Below are 18135 nucleotides of genomic sequence, written 5' to 3'. Positions count from 1 at the left end.
TGCTACCTAGTTGTTGTTGTCTGTTGATGCTGTGAGCCAAAATTATAGAGAACCTGTTTTGCATTTTAATGCTCTTCTCTCTCAGAATATTCGTTATTTTCATATAATTGTGTGGTCACCGCATCTTTTCACATTGCCGGACAGGAACTTTGTACGTGTCTTGTTTTCTTTCTGTGGCCAAATTGTTGAAGAAAATTAATGTTTGCTGGTTTGTTTCCTTGACCAAAACGAAACTTTCTCCATGGCTTGACTGCAATCATTTTCTTGTTACGCCGAAAATTTGTATTCTCCCGAAAAATTGCAATAACGAAATAGTTCTGCCTTGATTGGGTATTGTTGTAACATTTCCCGAAACATCTGCTGTCAGCATCGCACAAAAAAAAAAAAAAATTGGCATGATATGTTTTTTTGTTTCGTTTTAAAAAAAAATGAATAAAAAACGGCTACCAACGAATGAAAATAGAGGCAAAAAAAAACCGCGATGAAATTTTTAAGCTAAACAATCTAATTTAACCCGCGTGTATTGTCAGCAAGAGAAAGGTTTGTGTGTTGAGGTTTTTTTTTCATTTGTAGTCATCGACGTTGTTGTTGTTGCTTTCCGATGAAAGAATGAATATGATACAATTTTTTGTGCCTTTTTTCCGAAGAGATGACCAACAACTGGAAATTGCAAACTCACTGAAGTGAATTCGCCAATCTCCAGCTGAACATCCCACCGACGCAGCATTTTTAAAAAAATTTTTGCCTGTCTCACATGAACACAAATCCAATTTGAATCATATATAGAGAGAGAGAAAATCTAATATATTTCTGTCGTTCCATTCATGGCTTGGGCTCCTTTCGCTCGTGTTTAAATACAATTATTATACCACTGTTGCCTGTTGCCTGCCGACAGTTCTGACAGACACTTCGATCTGCACTCCCAGCAACCAATTCGACGAAAAAAAAAATTCACGTCACATTTTATTAGACCTGCTTTGTTTGGCAAATATAATAAAAAAAAATTTCAAAATGAAAATTGAGATGTGCTAACGGGCAATTTTTCTGCATCTAGAAATATTTCCTGAATTGATGAAATTTTTTGGTAAATTTTTAATTAAAAACTTATTTTATTTACAAATTTCAGGGATTTTTTTTTTGCCCGGAATAATTCACTTCACTTCCTCCAAAAATAAAAACAATATTTACAATGGTTTATTATTAAAAAAAAAGTTGGCAGGATTTTATTTCAATTATTATGTTTGTGTGACGAATTTTTTATATTTTTTTTACCATGTCAATAGATTGAGTTGTATAAAATCACATATGCAAAGAGCCCAAAGCCATGCCAAAGGTGTAAAAGTACACTTTGTAATTATTGACGCGTTAAAATGAAAAAAATATGGAGTAAGCGAGTTAATTAACAGATTTTCATGGTTTTTTTGTTGTTACTTTTTTATTATTTGTCCTTTCACCTACAAAAAAAAAATAAAAACTTTAATTTAATATTTTTAAAATAATATACTTGACAATTTTATGCTCCAAATATTTTTTTTTCTCCGTTGAACATGAAAATTATATATTTTTTATTTAAAAATATTTTTTTCTGAATTTTTGAATATTATTTTATTTAAAATTTTTTTTTCCATATCTTATTCTATTTAATTTTTTCCAAAATCACAAATATTTTTTTTTTCTCACACTTAATTTTTCAAAAATTGCAAATAATTTTTATTTTTTTGAATCAAACAAATTATTTTTTTATTTAAAAGGGGTTTAAAATAGAATTTAACAGAAAATAGAATAAAAAATTGTAAAAATTTATGAAAATTTTAATTTTTTGCATAAAAAATTTCTTGGAGCTTCTGCTTCAATTTTTAAAAGTTTTCTAAAAATAATTATACTTAAGATTTTTGAAATGTTTTTTCATTTTATTTATTTTTTATTTAAAAATAATAATAATTGTATTGAATAAAATTAATATTAAAGTTTTATTAATTAAAATTTTATTAAATTTAAAAAAATATTAAAAAAATAATATTATTTTTAATTAAAAATAATTTTTATATTATTTTTAATTAAAAATAATTTAATTATTTATTTATTATTAAACCTCGAGAAAAAAATTAGTTTTAAAAAAAGAAAATTATTTTTTTTTTTAATTTAATTTGAAATTAATTGTAATAAATTAAATACCTAATTTTTAATTTAATATTTAAAAAAAAATCATTTAAAGAAAAGACGTTAGAAAATTATTCCAATTTTTTTTCAAATAATTTTTAACCACTTTATCGAAAGTTTATTTTCTTCATTTACATCATTCCGTCACTTTTCATCCTTTGATGACATAAAAATTTCCTCGTTGTCGATCATTACGTGGTTGCAGTATTGATTTCCTCGCAAATACCTGTAAAAAAAAAGAAATTGAAGAAAGATCAGTCACATCTCCTTTAAAACATAAAAAGAACGAAAGAAGAGTTAAATAGATGATACGTGACACAAAGCTCACTGATGCATGCCATCTTTCATATTCTGCTTGTGATAAGGTTCTGCACTTGCCTTACAACATCAAGCAACGACGAGGAAATTTATCTCTTTTCTGTGTTGTGTTTCGGAAGAACGAAAGAGAGAGAGAGCAAAAAAAAAACAACGAGTGAGACACTTCCTTAGAAAAACCATGAAAAATGCATGACTAGAATACTTCGAGCACAAAGAAGAAGGAAAGCACATCCAGATAACGAGAGACTGAAGTACGCAGAAAAAAATGCAGTCACAGAAATACAAATTAGTTTGTCACATTTTTGTGTTTCTTTTTCCGTTTTTTTTTTGTGTTTCTGTGTCTCTGGATTAGAGCAGAAAATGTGAAAATCCATTAAGATGCAGGATGAAATGGGGGAGGAACGTACCCCCCATTGTTTGTTTGTCTGTTTGTTTATTTTCTTATCTCTTTATTTTTTGTTTGCTGCTGTGCCTGGTTGATGAATTTAATGATTTTTTGTGTTGATCGAGTGTCAGTGCCAGCGACACTTTCGTCATCTAGCTGAAAAAATAAAGAAAATAAAAATAAATAAGATTAAGAAAGTGTGTCAAAAAATGTCACGCAAAACTTTTCATGCGAAAAATCGGAAAAAAAATCAAAAAAATAAAAAAAGGTTGACCTGAACTATAATTTTTCATTAGTTCAACTGTCAATAAAAATGTAAATGATTTGTTATTTTTTTTTCTTGTGCGTTTTTTTTTTGTGATGCACGACCTATCATGTGTAAATCTTTTTCATTTTATCATGTGTCGATTCCTTTTTCCTCCTTTTTTTGTGTAAAAATTCAAGTTTTGTGTTCGTAAGGGAAGATTTTTCCATGAAAATGTCGGAAAATGCCAACAAACGCTGATTCCGCAATTGATTTAAAATTAATGTGAATAATAAGGGAAGAATAAAGGCATTTCTCACTTTTTCTCCCCTTTTTTTGTGTTTCGTACTGCTGAGGAATGCCAATGAACGAAGCAATAAAAAAAGGTTTTTCGTGTATGTGTTAGGGTCATCGCCTGAGATGCGATCGTAAATAGCTTTCTAATAGTCTTCTCATTATTTATGTTGTACTTGGAAAAAAAGGGTTCAGCTCACGTGTCGTTATTTTTGTTCAACGTAAAAAGTTGGTGTGTCACGACTTGAAAAAAAAAATATTTGGAGTGATTTTTGGACTCTATTTTTTATATTTTAGAAAAAAAATTATTAAAAATTGTTTTAAGTTATTTTTATAAAATTTTGATCACTTTTTCTTCATCTTTTTATATAGTATTTAAAATTTTTTTTTTTAATATATTTTTTTCAATATTTTTCCTAAATTATTTTAATTTTTTAAATTTTAAAATATGTGAAAATTCTATAAAATAATTTTTATCAGTTAAAATTTTTATTTAAAAATTTATTTTAATTTAAAATTTAATATTTTTACCCATCAAAATTAATAATTTCATAAAATTAAATTATTGAATTTTTATTATTTTATTTATTTTATTTTATTTTATTTTTTTTTTAATTTATTTTATTTTTTTTAATTAATAAATTTTATTTAAAATAAAATTATTTTTTTTAAATTTTATCCATAAAATAGTTTTTAGAAAGCTTAAAAATGACATTTAATTTTTTTTTATTTTAATACAAAAAATAAATAAATAAAATACAAATTGAGACAAATTATGATAAAAAAATATTTTTTATAAAAAATATTTAAAATTTATTTTTTTTTTTAATTTTTATTTTAAACTTTTTCACATTTTATGATTTTTCTCGTTAGAAAATCTAAATTTTAACAAAAAATCTTCAACTTTTCTCTGAAATAATGACCGAAGAATATTCTGTAATCCCGTGCGAAGAAAAGTTTTTCAAGTAAACATCCGCCAACGAAGACGACATCGCTTGTTAAACACCGTCTAGACTCGAAAATCACGTCTCTTAAAATATATTTTAATTACTTTATACTTTTTCGGAGAACGACGCGGAATTTAAAATCCCAAGTTCATTATAATATAAAAAGGAATTCTGTTGTGTCGCGACTTTCTTTTCATTTGAGTCATTTCATTACCATAATGTGCACGACAACGACGACAAGCACAAGAAGACAACAATTCACTTCCACGCCGAAAATAAGTTTATTAAATTTTCGAGAAAGTTTTCGTTTCGCTTTGCATTGTAGTCTGGACCGGAAAGAGAGTATTAAGGCGAAGATTAATGCCGTTGCACGCGTCTTTGTAGGTCAAAAAGCATCTCCAGAGAGAGATTGCACGAACACGAGAGCCACTCGATCATCCTAAAATGAAAAAACAAAAAAAAAATTAGTGAAAAAGTTTTCTTGTATTCGCATTCGAACATCGTTCAGGGGGATGTTTTCGCCCGAAATAATATTATAAACATGTAATAAAACGTTATGTGGTGATGGAATCAGACACAAAAACAAAACTATTCATTTTCTTTCGTTTTATTGTTGTTTTGCTGTTTAAAACATGTTTCTCCCAACTTCCATTTAACGTTAATAGAATAGAAATATAATATAATGGAAAATTGTCGGGAAAATGTTTTATAAAACTTTTTATTTTATTATTTTTTGCTTTTGTTGTTCCGTGTTGTGTTGCGCCTTGTTGTGCATTAAAAAATGTGAATGCAACCAGAAAAACGGAATCACAGCAGATGAACAGCCTTTTTTGATCTGATTTGCAACACACACACACAGAGCCATACGTGAAAAGCAATTTTTACATGAAAAATAACATTGTTGGGCCTTGCATTGTCTTGCGGGCTATTTTCAATCAAAACAAGATTTTGTCCCATTTTTTTTTTGTGCGGAGGATAATCTCATCATAAAATTATTCTGAATGTACGGGGATAACATTTTATTGTTATTATCCGATGTTCATGTGAATGTTCAGTAACTCATGCATGTAAACGACTCTTGAATAAAATAAAGTCAGTTGTGGTAGTTTTGTATGAAAAAAAAAAGTTTTTGCCTGTAAAATATAAAATTTTTAATTAATTAATATTATTTATAAACACTTAATTAAATTATTAAATAAATCATAAAATTAATTCTAAAATATTTAATTTTAAATAATTTTTGTTATTTAAATATTTTTACTTTAATTTTTTTTAAATTTAAAATTTTTTTTATATTTATTTTTAAAAATACTTTTTTCTTAGATTTTTTATTATAACAATATTGTATTTCTTTTTATTTTTAAATTTTTCGACATAATTTTTATTTTTTTTTTATTAAATAAATTTAATAATTTTAAATAATTAAAAAAATAAAATAAAATTAAATTTATATAAAAATAAAAAAATTAGATTTATACAGAGTTATTTTTAAAAATTATTAAAAAATAAAAACTTAAAAATTTTTTAAAGAATATTAAATTGGTGCTCAAGTTTAAAGTTTGACTTAAGCGTTTTAAAAGCTAAGGATTTATAATTTTAAAGAATAAATTATGAATTTTCTACAAATTTGCAAACAAAATTTATTAATTTTTTTATTTAATAAAATTATTATTTATTACCTATTTTTTTTTAAATTTAAATATAAATAATTTGCTAAATTTCTAAAAAAAATCTTTTATAATATTTTTTTTTAATAAAAAAAAGTCAAAAAAATTTCCAAAGCAAATTTTTGTCATAACTAAGTAATTTTTAATTAATTTTTTTTTTGCAATTTTTAACTTAAACTCCATAAATATTCAAAATTGTAATTTTTTAAATTTTTTAAATTTTATGGATTTTTAATTTTTTTTTATATAAAAATTTAAATTATAAATGCTCAGAAAATAAAAATTTAAGAAAAGCTAAACGTCAAATTTAAAAAAAAAATTTAATAGTACGTCACCGCTTTTATTGAACCTCAATAATTCAAGGATCTGATTGCCACTCACTAACACGTGCCTTTTCATGCCTAACTCTCACGCACAATTTATTAAACACGAATTTTCTGCCATAAAGCTTTGTGGTTAAAACAAAAAAAAAAGTTTTTTGACCTAAATTACTTTTTTATAGACTCACTTTTTTTCGTACATTCCTGAATTTTTAATAAAATACGGAAGGGAAGTGTTGTCATCATCATTGTTTGTGGTTAAAACTTTTTTTTTTTGGTAAAATCCAAAAAGTAAAAAAAGAAGAAAAGAGAAAGAAGAAAGGAAAACATTTAGAAATTTAGATTATTCAACAAGTTTGTCATTGTTGGCTCGGAGATAACACGCAAGATATCACGGCAGGAAAAGTTGTTGTGTCATTTTTTAGTAATTTTCATCATGTGCGCCACTTGGCGGTAATTAAAGAGTCAATGGCACGCCTTCCTCAGCAAGTTGTCCCTTTAATTAAAGTAAATCCTTTGTGTGTGATTTTTTTTCTGATTTTTTTTTTCACAATGATTAATGAAAATTTCCGTGTAATTACCGCATTTTTTTGGTTCCACGTCACGAAACTGATGAACTTTAAGAATACTTCGATAAGCACTTGGGCAGCAGGAGTTCAAATATCTCCTGCGGCACTAGTACTTAGAAAAGAATTCCACACTTTTTTTTGCTGGATGACACGTTCAAAACCGACAATTGATCACAATTAACGACGACGACGACGCGACGTCGACATGACGTGAACATTGCGGAGATTAGAAACGCCTTGAAACGTTATCTCATTGAGTCGCGATGATGATTCGATGATGGCGATGAGAGAAGATGCCAATTTAGAGAATAAATTTGGCCTTTTTGACCTTTTCTTCATTCACTTGGTTGTTTCACTTTGTTCGGGAAATTAATACGTGTGAGAGTTTTTTTCGCTTTTTGAGACTTTTTTGACCTCTAAAGGGCGTTTTGATGCCAAATTCGGGATTTTTTCGATTTTACACGCACACACGTTTCTCCGTTAATCGTTATCACAGAATTTTAATCACTTTCTTTCTTCTCATATTTCATACTTTTTGTACTCCGAGATAAGTTTAATTTTTTTTTTCGTATGAACGCTTGGCATTGTATTGAATACTCAGACACATATGATTTTTTTTTTGTGAAAAAAAAATTAAGAATTTTCGAGAAGACGGAATTCTCCCGTTCTTTACTCGTCGACTGATTAAGAGAGACTGTTTATTCAATTTAATCTCAATTGGACTTTTATAGTTACATCAACAGTTTAAATAAATAAGTAAATTGATGTAGATTGTAGACTTGATCAATTGACTCTCTGTGTCCGCATAACTTAAACGACACACAATGACATGTGTGTGTGCATCTGCAGCATGTGTGCCGCTGTGTATGTCGAATTAGAACCATCACATTAAATTCAACCACTCAACGTCATTAAAGTCTTTCTCTCAATTCATTCATTCATTCATAAAAATAATAAATAATAAACTCAATGATGTTAAAATTACTTCGGGAACAAAAAAAAAATTTTTTTTTTTGTCAAAATCTGAGGGTTTCTTGTCGATGTTGTCGTTGCATTGTAAAAAGTTAATGATGTTTGCAAGTTGTTCCCTCATAGAACACTTCTTTCCCGTATATTCGTAGAACGAAAAAAAAAATAGCGTGAGGAAATTGAAAAAAAAATAAAAAGCACGGATTTACTTGACTCTCCTTGAAAAAAAAGACAAAAAATGAAATGAGCAAAAAAAAGTTTGAAAAATGAAATTGACTTTTTTTTTTGTTATAAACAATTTCTTCCTCTTTCTTCTTCATAGTCGTGTCGTTGTCGTTCATTCATACGTTATAAAATAATAAAATAATGGCATATACACGCCCGCATTTCCATATTTACCAACACACGCTCACACAGCGACGCACTCACACCAAAAAAGGCCGTAAATTGAAATAAAGAAGAAGAAATTCTAACGACATCATGCAAAATTTACATTTATTTTCTTTTTTTTTTTTGCTCCATGACTTATGAAAGTTTTTAAGGACACAGAAAAAAAATGTAAATAAAAAGTAATAAAAAAATATTTATTTATATTAGCGAGGGAAAAGTAGTCACATGATGATTTTTCAAAAAAATAATGAAAAAAAAAAAATTCTCCCGTATTTGCGTTAATTTTAATAAATAAACTAACGAACGTTTTCCTTCTTGTCATGTCATTTCAGTTTGTAACTCCGTCAAAATTACCAATCTAAAGGCACCGGATGTCGTTGTGATAAATGAGAATAACCAGGAACCAATTGTGTTAGATTGTGAATACGAAATTGGTCCAAATGAGAAGGGATTTGTACTTAAGTGGCTGTTGGATGGGAGTCCCATTTATCAGTGGATTCCGTCAAGAGCGCCATTTGCATTGGTAAGTTGCTTTTTTCGTTGATTAATGAGCTGGAAAGAGATGAATTTTTAGATTTTGAAAGAAGTTTTAGGTTTAAAAGATAAAAATTTGTAAGAAAATATTGAAATTTGCAGAAAATTTTGTTTTTCTGAAGATATGAATTTTTTTTTCTAAGCTTCAAGCAATTTTATTTAGGAATTGAAAGTCAAATTTTTAACTTATTTTCAGAAAATAAACTAATTTTTCGAGATAAAACGAAAATTTTGGGTTGTATCCAAATCTCTATTTTTTAGAGTTAATAAGTGTTCAGGTTTAAAAACTAAATTTCAGAGCTGAGACCTATTTTAAAGCTTAAAACTGATTTTCAGGGTTCGAACAAACTTTAGATTTAAAAACTAATTTTAAGAGCTGAAAATTAGTTTTTAGAGCTGAAAATCAGTTTTTCGAGCTGAAAATCAGTTTTTAGAGCTGAAAATAAATTTTTACAGCGGAAAATGAATTTTTAGAGTTAAAAATTACTTTTTAGAGCAGAAAATTAATTGCTAGAGTTCAAAAATAAATTCTTGGAGCTAAAAATAATTTGAAAAATTGAAAAATAATTTTTAGAAGTTTTAGTTAATATTCAGTTTTTAGAGCTGAAAAAAATTTTTAAGTCAAATTATTTAACAAAGTTGAGAAATAATTTTAAAAATCTAAAAACTGATTTAAAAATCTAAGAAAAAATTTTCTTTTAAAATCTTTTAAACTGAAAATTCATCTTCCTTTGAGAAATGTTTAAGCTTCTAACAAAATTTTTTCATTAAAATCCTTTTTAGCGCTCCTTCAAAGATCGCGTCAACGTGAGCTACGAAGCCTCCACAGAACGCAACTACAAACATCGAGCACTTGCCATCACACGTCCCCTATGGAACTTCACCGGAGAATATTTGTGCAACGTGCAAACGTACGAATCGAATGACAAAAGATCGAGAAAGATTCAATTTATCCGTAAGTTATGCATCACGCAGCAGCAAAAAAAAACTTTTACAATCAAACTTTTTTTTTCAATTCGCATTCGAAACATTCACGGGACAAAACATGACTTTATTATTAAATTTTTCTGTTTTTTTTTTTATTTTATTTGAAATTTCCAACAGAGCCGGAAACGAAATTTGACGTTAGCTTTGACAATGTCGACGATGAGGTGGCTATCATGAGGTGTAGCGCACACGGAATTGCCCCCAAGCCGAATGTAACTTTATAGTAAGTATCAAAAAAATCATTTTTTGACTTGTTTTCCATCTTTTGAGAGACAGCAATAAAATATCATTTCGCTACTCGTGTATGAATATCAATCAATTCATTTCATTTGAACACTTTTATTACTTTTTTAGCGTTGATAGCATCAAACAAACGGACGTCACGGAGAACACAGAACAGACAGATGATAATTTATTTGATGTCGTTGTACACACAAAAATATTCCGGAGCGTACTGAAGGAGGGATCATCTATTCACTGCGAACTGACAATTCCGGGAACCAATTATGTCCAAACCAAAGATATTTCCTATTCAAGTAAGTGATTAATTGAAATAGTTTGTTACTTGTGCGGTTTTTATGGTTTCCTTTTTATCTCTCCTGCCATCGTTTTAGATTTTAGTTTTTTTTTGTGGTCTTAATTTTCCCAATCATTCATACGTTTTACTCAAGAAAATTATATTTTGGGTCAATTTTAGTTTTTATACACTTGAAACTATGTCATTTTAATCAAAACACTTTAACATATTAACAAAAAAATATTCAAAAAATAATTTTGACAAATGTCAGATTTTTTTAGAGAAAAAATTTCATTCCAAAAATCTAACTTTTGTGAGAAATATTTTATTATTTGATAAAATATGAAAATTTTTTATTTATTTTAATTTTAAGTCAAAAAAAAAAAATTTTTTTTTCAAAATATAAAAAAAATATTTTAAAATTTTATTTTAATTGATCAATGAATTAAATTAAATTATTAATTAATAATTTTAATTTAATTTTATTAAATTTTTTTTAATTTTAATTTTAATTTCTAATAAAATAAATTTTTTTTAATTTAATTTTAAATTAAACTTTTTAATTTTTAATTAATTTTTTTTTTAAATTTTAAAAAATTTTTAATTTTTAAAATAAAATTTTATTTTTAATTAATTTTATTAAAACTTTTTTTTAAAATTCAGAAATATTTTCCATTCATTTTCAATATAATTATTCAATCTGTAAAAAAAAATATTTAAAAATTGATATTTCAATTTAAAAAAAAAATCAAACACTTGTCATCTGTCAAAATTACACTTTATGAACATATCCGACAAAAAATTTAAAAAAAAAAATCAAAAGTTAAGGCACTTTATTCATTAAAAAACAATAATTTTTGCTCGACAATAAGCCACTATTATTTTCGTAATCACAACAAATCCGGGATAGTCATTCAAACCAATGAGAGAGAGAAAAAAAAATTAAATTACCATAAACTTTTATTTTATTCAATTTATTATATTATACGGAATAATTTCCATCATGATGATGATAAAACTTTTATCAATTAAATGCTTAACGAAGGAATAAATTTTGTATAGTTTTTTTTTATTTTCCATGGTATTATTATTAAATTTATTTTATTTTATTTTATTTTATAAATTCAAATAGTTTATGAATTTATTTATTTTATTGAATGAAAAATTATTATAATATCGAGCGTCTGGCTTCCAATAAATTACTCGAGTGAATTTTATATTCTAAAACTTTTTTTTCTATATTTTTCAAAATAAATCGTATTTATTTGGGGAATGTTTTTTCTCCCATTTCCCAAATCGAATTTTTGGTGCAGTTTTGCCCTAGTTTTGATTAACAATTAAATGTAAAATATTTTTTTTGGGAAAATAAATTGTATTCAATTTTGTAACGAAATTCCTAACAACTCTCTTGTATTTATCTGCCTAAGGAGTGTTTTTGTGAATATATCGAGTGTATTATCTCAATACTCATTCAATCTAACTCCATCAGTTTTGTGTTGTGATTTGGTGCATTTTGTAATACACAGACACTCAAGGAGAAAAGTCAATTTCGAGAATTAATTGAGTTTTATGTCTTTTGGGTATTTTCTTGTGTTTCCACAGAAAATGCAATCCACTTGCCAATGAGAAAATTCCTTTAAAAGCTTAGATGAAGAGGATTTACTTAATTCAATATATTCGATAAATACGAAGAAGAGAAGTTGAAACAAAATGCAGTGAGTGTCATTAAAATCTTTTCCCAAAGACTCGTAATCCGTAATCGTTCCTCATAAATTTAAATTGTTCCGTCATCGCCATGCCAGTATACATTTTGCTAATGATTAAGTGCCTGACTTATAATTTTTAATAATACTTCATATATTATTTCACCTCGGGTCGAACAAAGCCCGCATCACACACACACATTTATGAACATTTAGAACATAAATAAATTAAAAACGCAACATTCTCGCAGGAAAATTATAATTTCCGCTTCAGATTTTCTGTTTTAATTCCGACTTATCATGCAACAAAAGTTTCTTTTTTTTTCGTCTTCTTTATAATTTTCTTTGTTTCTCTGTTCCACGAGGTGTGCGTTACGGCAGGAATTAAACTGTAATTATTTTTTTTCAAGACAGTCCTCGAAAAAACTTAACATGATGATAAACAATCACAGCTTTATTATTTTATTTATGATTTTTTTTTTCAGTGCTTAATTGAGAAAATGCAATATTACAAGCAATTAACTTGTGTTTCTTAATAAAAATTGCGAGAAATCTCATTAAATTAATATAAAATTTAATTAATTAATTTATTAAAATTTCATCAATTTTAAAAGTTTCGAAGATTTGACAAAAATGGCTTTGACACAGTTTTTGACACAGTTTTTTTTTGCTCTTGATTTAGTTTTCAAAACAAAACTATGTCAAAGAAAAAATTTTTTTTCAGTTTCAATTTTTTGGCAGTTTTGAGTTAGAAAATGATTAAAAATGATAAATTAGAGCCCTCTGACAAATTTTTATCCATTTGGAGCAAGATTTGTCAAAAATGGCTTTGACACAGTTTTTGACACAGTTTTTGCTCTTGATTTAGTTTTCAAAACAAAACTATGTCAAAGAAAAAAAAATTTTTCAGTTTCAATTTTTTGGCAGTTTTGAGTTAGAAAATGATTAAAAATGATAAATTAGAGCCCTCTGACAAATTTTGATCCATTTGGAGCAAGATTTGACAAAAATGGCTTTGACACAGTTTTTGACACAGTTTTTTTGCTCTTGATTTAGTTTTCAAAACAAAACTATTTTTTTTTTCAGTTTCAATTTTTTGGCAGTTTTGAGTTAGAAAATGATTAAAAATGATAAATTAGAGCCCTCTGACAAATTTTAATCCATTTGGAGCAAGATTTGACAAAAATGGCTTTGACACAGTTTTTGACACAGTTTTTCTCTTGATTTAGTTTTTAAAACAAAACTATGTCAAAGAAAAATTTTTTTTTCATTTTCAATTTTTTGGCAGTTTTGAGTTAGAAAATGATTAAAAATGATAAACTAGAGCTCTTTGACAAATTTTTATCCATTTGGAGCAAGATTTGACAAAAATGGCTTTGACACAGTTTTTGACACAGTTTTTCTCTTGATTTAGTTTTCAAAACAAAACTATGTCAAAGAAAAAATTTTTTTTCATTTTCAATTTTTTGGCAGTTTTGAGTTAGAAAATGATTAAAAATGATAAATTAGAGCCCTCTGACAAATTTTTATCCATTTGGAGCAAGATTTGACAAAAATGGCTTTGACACAGTTTTTGACACAGTTTTTTTGCTCTTGATTTAGTTTTCAAAACAAAACTATGTCAAAGAAAAAATTTTTTTTCAGTTTCAATTTTTTGGCAGTTTTGAGTTAGAAAATGATTAAAAATGATAAATTAGAGCCCTCTGACAAATTTTTATCCATTTGGAGCAAGATTTGACAAAAATGGCTTTGACACAGTTTTTGACACAGTTTTTTTGCTCTTGATTTAGTTTTCAAAACAAAACTATGTCAAAGAAAAAATTTTTTTTCAGTTTCAATTTTTTGGCAGTTTTGAGTTAGAAAATGATTAAAAATGATAAATGAGATCCCTCTGACAAATTTTTATCCATTTGGAGCAAGATTTGACAAAAATGGCTTTGACACAGTTTTTGACACAGTTTTTCTCTTGACACAAAACTATGTTTTTGTCAAAGAAAAAATTTTTTTTCAGTTTTGAATTTTTTGGCAGTTTTGAGTTAGAAAATGATTAAAAATGATAAATTAGAGCCCTCTGACAAATTTTTATCCATTTGGAGCAAGAAAAAAATGGCTTTGACACAGTTAAATTTAAATTAAAATATGTAAAGAAAAAAAATTTTTTCAGTTTTTTTGGCAGTTTTGAAAGCTCTTTGACAAATTTTTATCCATTTGGAGCAAGATTTGACAAAAATGGCTTTGACACGGTTTTTGATTTATTTTCTTGATTTAGTTTTCAAAACAAAACTATGTCAAAGAAAAAATTTTTTTTCAGTTTTGAGTTAGAAAATGATTGAAAATGATGAATTAGAGCCCTTTGACAAGTTTTTATCCATTTGGAGCAAAAAATTAAATTCAAAATTATTTTATTTTAATTTTTTTTTTTGAAATATCTTGAAATTTTTTAAAGAAACACTCAAGCCGCAACGAAATTTATTATTTTATTAAAAACACGAACATGACTCACAATTTCTGTTCTCCTCGTAAATTCTCTTTTTAACTAAAGTTGTTCTCATATTTTAATTGAACTTAATCATATTACAAGATTTTCGTTACAAGATAGCAACTTTCAATAAGTTAATCCAACTTTAGACAATAACTTTCTAACAACTTTAATACAGAATTTCCTGTTTGTTTGTGCGTTTCACGCCTCAAGCTTATGTATTTTGTGTTGTTTAATATATTTATATTGATTCCGGATATAAGTTTCAATTTTACTTTGTTTATCATCCATACACTGCCACTCGAACATTGTTGCCTCTTAACAAACATAATTTTCATTATTGTTGTTTTTTTATTTTATTTTATTTTATTGTGTTTGGTTTTGAGCTCATACACACAAAATTTTTCTGATTTTTTGTTTTTAAAAGCAATAAAAGTTTGTACTAATCCCTCATTAAATTTGAAAAAAAAAATTAAACACGCTTCTAGGATTGATTCGTCCATCATCAACTACTACCACTACTACTACTTCTACGCAAAAAACAGATGTTGAGGAAAAAATTAGCACAATTTCGCAATTTGCCGATCGTGAAAAGTTGCGTAACGAGGGTAAGGACACACAAATCGAATTGAAATGAATTGGAATGCTCCTCAATATGATTTTTTTTCTGCCCATTTTTATCAAGTATTTTTGTTCCAAGTTTTGTTTTTTGAATGGAAAGTACAAAATTTATCATTTTTTTTCCTCAACTTGTTTAATTTTTGCTTTTTATGCACGTTTTTTAGTCATTGATTGCATCGAATGAGAGCACACAAAGTAAACGCTATTGAATCTCGTTTCTATATTTTTATCGTTTTCACTTCAATTCCTGCGAATCGAAACTGAAAAAAAGATGAATCCATAAAAAATATTTTAAAGTGAATAGATTTTAGTAAAAATTTTAAAATGTTTAATAAAAAAATTTAATTTGTAAAAATTCGAAATTCAGTTTTCGAAAATTTGATATTTTTTGAATTTTTTAAATTTAATTCAAATTTTCGAAAAAAAAACTTACTTTAGAAGAATATCAAAATATTTTAAAGAAGGTTTTCAAAAGGTTTAAATTTTTCGAAAAATTTCAAGAAAAAATTTAATTTAAAAAATTTAAATTTTTTTTAAAAAAACTTTTCAAATTTCAAGAAGAATTTTCGAAAATTTTAAGAATTAATTTCGAAAATTTTAAAAGAATAATTTTTTTTAAAATTTTTGCGTAACGAGGGTACTAATTTTCGAAAGCATATTTTGATTTTTTTTAAAATAAAATTTTATAATTTTCGAACATTTTGATTAAAAATATTAATTTTTGAAATCTGCAAAATTTGAGCTTTCCAGATTTTCGAAAATTTTTTATCTGATAGAAGAAGGTTTTTGAAATAATTTCTAAAAAGTTTTCAAATTTTCGAAAAATCAAGTAAGATTTTCGAAAATCTTCAGATGAATTTTTCGAACTAAGGAATTTTATATTTTTTTTAATTTAGGAATTTTCGAACAGATTTTAAAAGATTTTTTAATCTACTTTCGAAATCTTTCGAATTCGAAATCTACTGAAATTTTCGAAAATTCTTATATAAATTGTGAATTAAATTCTGTCTTCGAGTTTTCAATATTCAACATTCATTGCGGTGCGACGATAAATCCACATAAACTTTCCTTTTGGATTTTCTTGACTGAACCACCTCAATAAACATGTTGTGCAATTTCTCAAGCATTCCCTCTGTGTATGTCGGGATGCGGTTGTAATGTGTTTATCCTGCTTATCCCCCACAATAATAATAAAAACATACAGCAAAAAAAAATTTAAAAACTCACATCGAACGAGAATCGAAATACTTTGTGTGACAAACTTTGAATATTTATGTTTTTTCGATTGTTATTTATGTGCTCTTACCATAATTGACAGGATTATTTACGATTCACCTAATATTATTACACACGTTCATCGGAGCATTCGTCGTCGGCGTTGTCGTCATCGATGAAAAGCTTTAAAAGTTACACAAACACTTTCAGGCTGCGATGCGATGATGCGATGGCGGTTCGTGCTCGTGTGCCTGCCCGTTGAAACATAAAAATAAATATTTTTTTATGTATAATATTTATATTTTTACCTCTTGCTTGTGTGTGTTACTTTGCATGCGGGTGTACTTTTCCCATATATACATTGTCAATTTTTTTTTATTATACATAAATATATTTATTTATTTTTTCGATGCTTTTTCGAGCTATAATGCAAATAGTTTACGTGCGACGAATAAAATGTAAACTAAAGGCGAAAATATACTATTTTTTTTTTTGTAAAAAATTGAATATATTGCACCCAATTTTATATTTTATTCACTGTTTTGTCGTCGTCGTCTGTCGCTGCTGGATATTTTTTCACGTATTGTGTTATGTATCGTTGAAAAGCAATTTTACAGGTTTTTAGTTAGACGATTTTTATTTGCTTTTCCAATATGTATGAGCCTATAAAATATTTTTGAGGTAGGAAAGTCGTAAAAATAGGCATTATTTATGGTAGCATTACAAGGCGTCAGATGTTGAATGCGTGTCATCATAAAAAATCAGAAACCAGAACTTTAAGGAATAATTTTACTTTTGACAGGTGTCAAATTTTTTACTAAAATCTAAATATTTTTAATTAAAAAAAATCATTAAATTAATTAAAAATTAAAATTATAAATTTTAAAATTTATTAAAAATTAATTTTAAAATTATTAAAAATTAATAATTAAAAAAATAAAAAATAAAATTAATTAAAATTAATTTAAAATTTAGGCATTAAAAATTTATTTGGAAAATATTAAAAAAAAAATATTTTAAAAAAAATTAAAAAAATTAAAATAAAATTAAAATAAAATAAAAATAAAATAAAAAAAAATTGACACCTATCAAAAATTAATGATAATATTTAATAATTATTAATTTTTTTTACTTACACAATTTTTTTTTCTCTCGTTTACAGATAGCTCAAGTACCAAACTGTCAACGCCAGCTACAATCATGATTTCCATAGTAATGTTTCTCATTTCAAAGCTTTAATACGAGATCACCAAAGAACCACAACACGATAAACTATTTTACGGTAAGCTAGTAACAAACTAATACAACTAACAACTAACTACGAAAGAAGAAAAAAAAGTTTTAACTTTGGATTTTTTATAAAAAAAAATGTAACAAGAGAAAAAATTACAAAAAAAAAAAAATTTTAAAAGAAGAAAAATGTTTGAAAGTTACTAACCTATATAGCTACGTAACTCAAAGAATATTATTTGTAAGAAAAATATGGGAAAATATACCGAAGATAATGTTATAGTTGATGTATATTGAATAAACTAAGAATTAAGAATAAAAAATAATAAAATATGCTAAAAATGTAGAGATATTGTAAAAAAAAATATATAAATTAAATAATTAGGAATTGTTCATAAAATAACTTTGAAAATAAAAAATATTACAATTTTTATTTATTTTTAAACATTTAAAATATATATTTATAAAAATTACTGAAAAATTATTAGAAATAATTAAAAATAATTCTAAAATTTTCTGTGATATTCTTAAATAAAATTAAATGTTTAAAAATAAATAAAAAATTGTCATATAAAAAATTTTTTAA

General features: G+C 25.9%; 1 protein-coding gene across 4 annotated transcripts in view; it reads left to right on the top strand.

The window, feature by feature from the left end:
• The window catches only part of LOC134828195 (uncharacterized), an 89227-nt gene extending 71533 nt beyond the window's left edge, over positions 1-17694 (top strand). For 3 of the 4 annotated variants that reach the window (XM_063841206.1, XM_063841205.1, XM_063841207.1), the window contains exons 3-8: positions 8596-8786; positions 9581-9752; positions 9902-10007; positions 10139-10320; positions 14972-15091; positions 17482-17694. In XM_063841206.1, coding sequence (XP_063697276.1) covers positions 8596-8786; positions 9581-9752; positions 9902-10007; positions 10139-10320; positions 14972-15091; positions 17482-17558 — 848 coding nt within the window. In that variant the 3' untranslated portion in view covers positions 17559-17694. The remainder of the gene's footprint in view (positions 1-8595; positions 8787-9580; positions 9753-9901; positions 10008-10138; positions 10321-14971; positions 15092-17481) is intronic. The other variant, XM_063841208.1, reaches the window with a different exon arrangement.
• The last annotated feature ends 441 nt before the right edge of the window (positions 17695-18135 follow it).

Source organism: Culicoides brevitarsis, chromosome 1 (genome assembly GCF_036172545.1).
Source record: "Culicoides brevitarsis isolate CSIRO-B50_1 chromosome 1, AGI_CSIRO_Cbre_v1, whole genome shotgun sequence".
NCBI lineage: Eukaryota > Metazoa > Arthropoda > Insecta > Diptera > Ceratopogonidae > Culicoides > Culicoides brevitarsis.
This window is presented reverse-complemented; position numbering and strand designations above follow the sequence as displayed.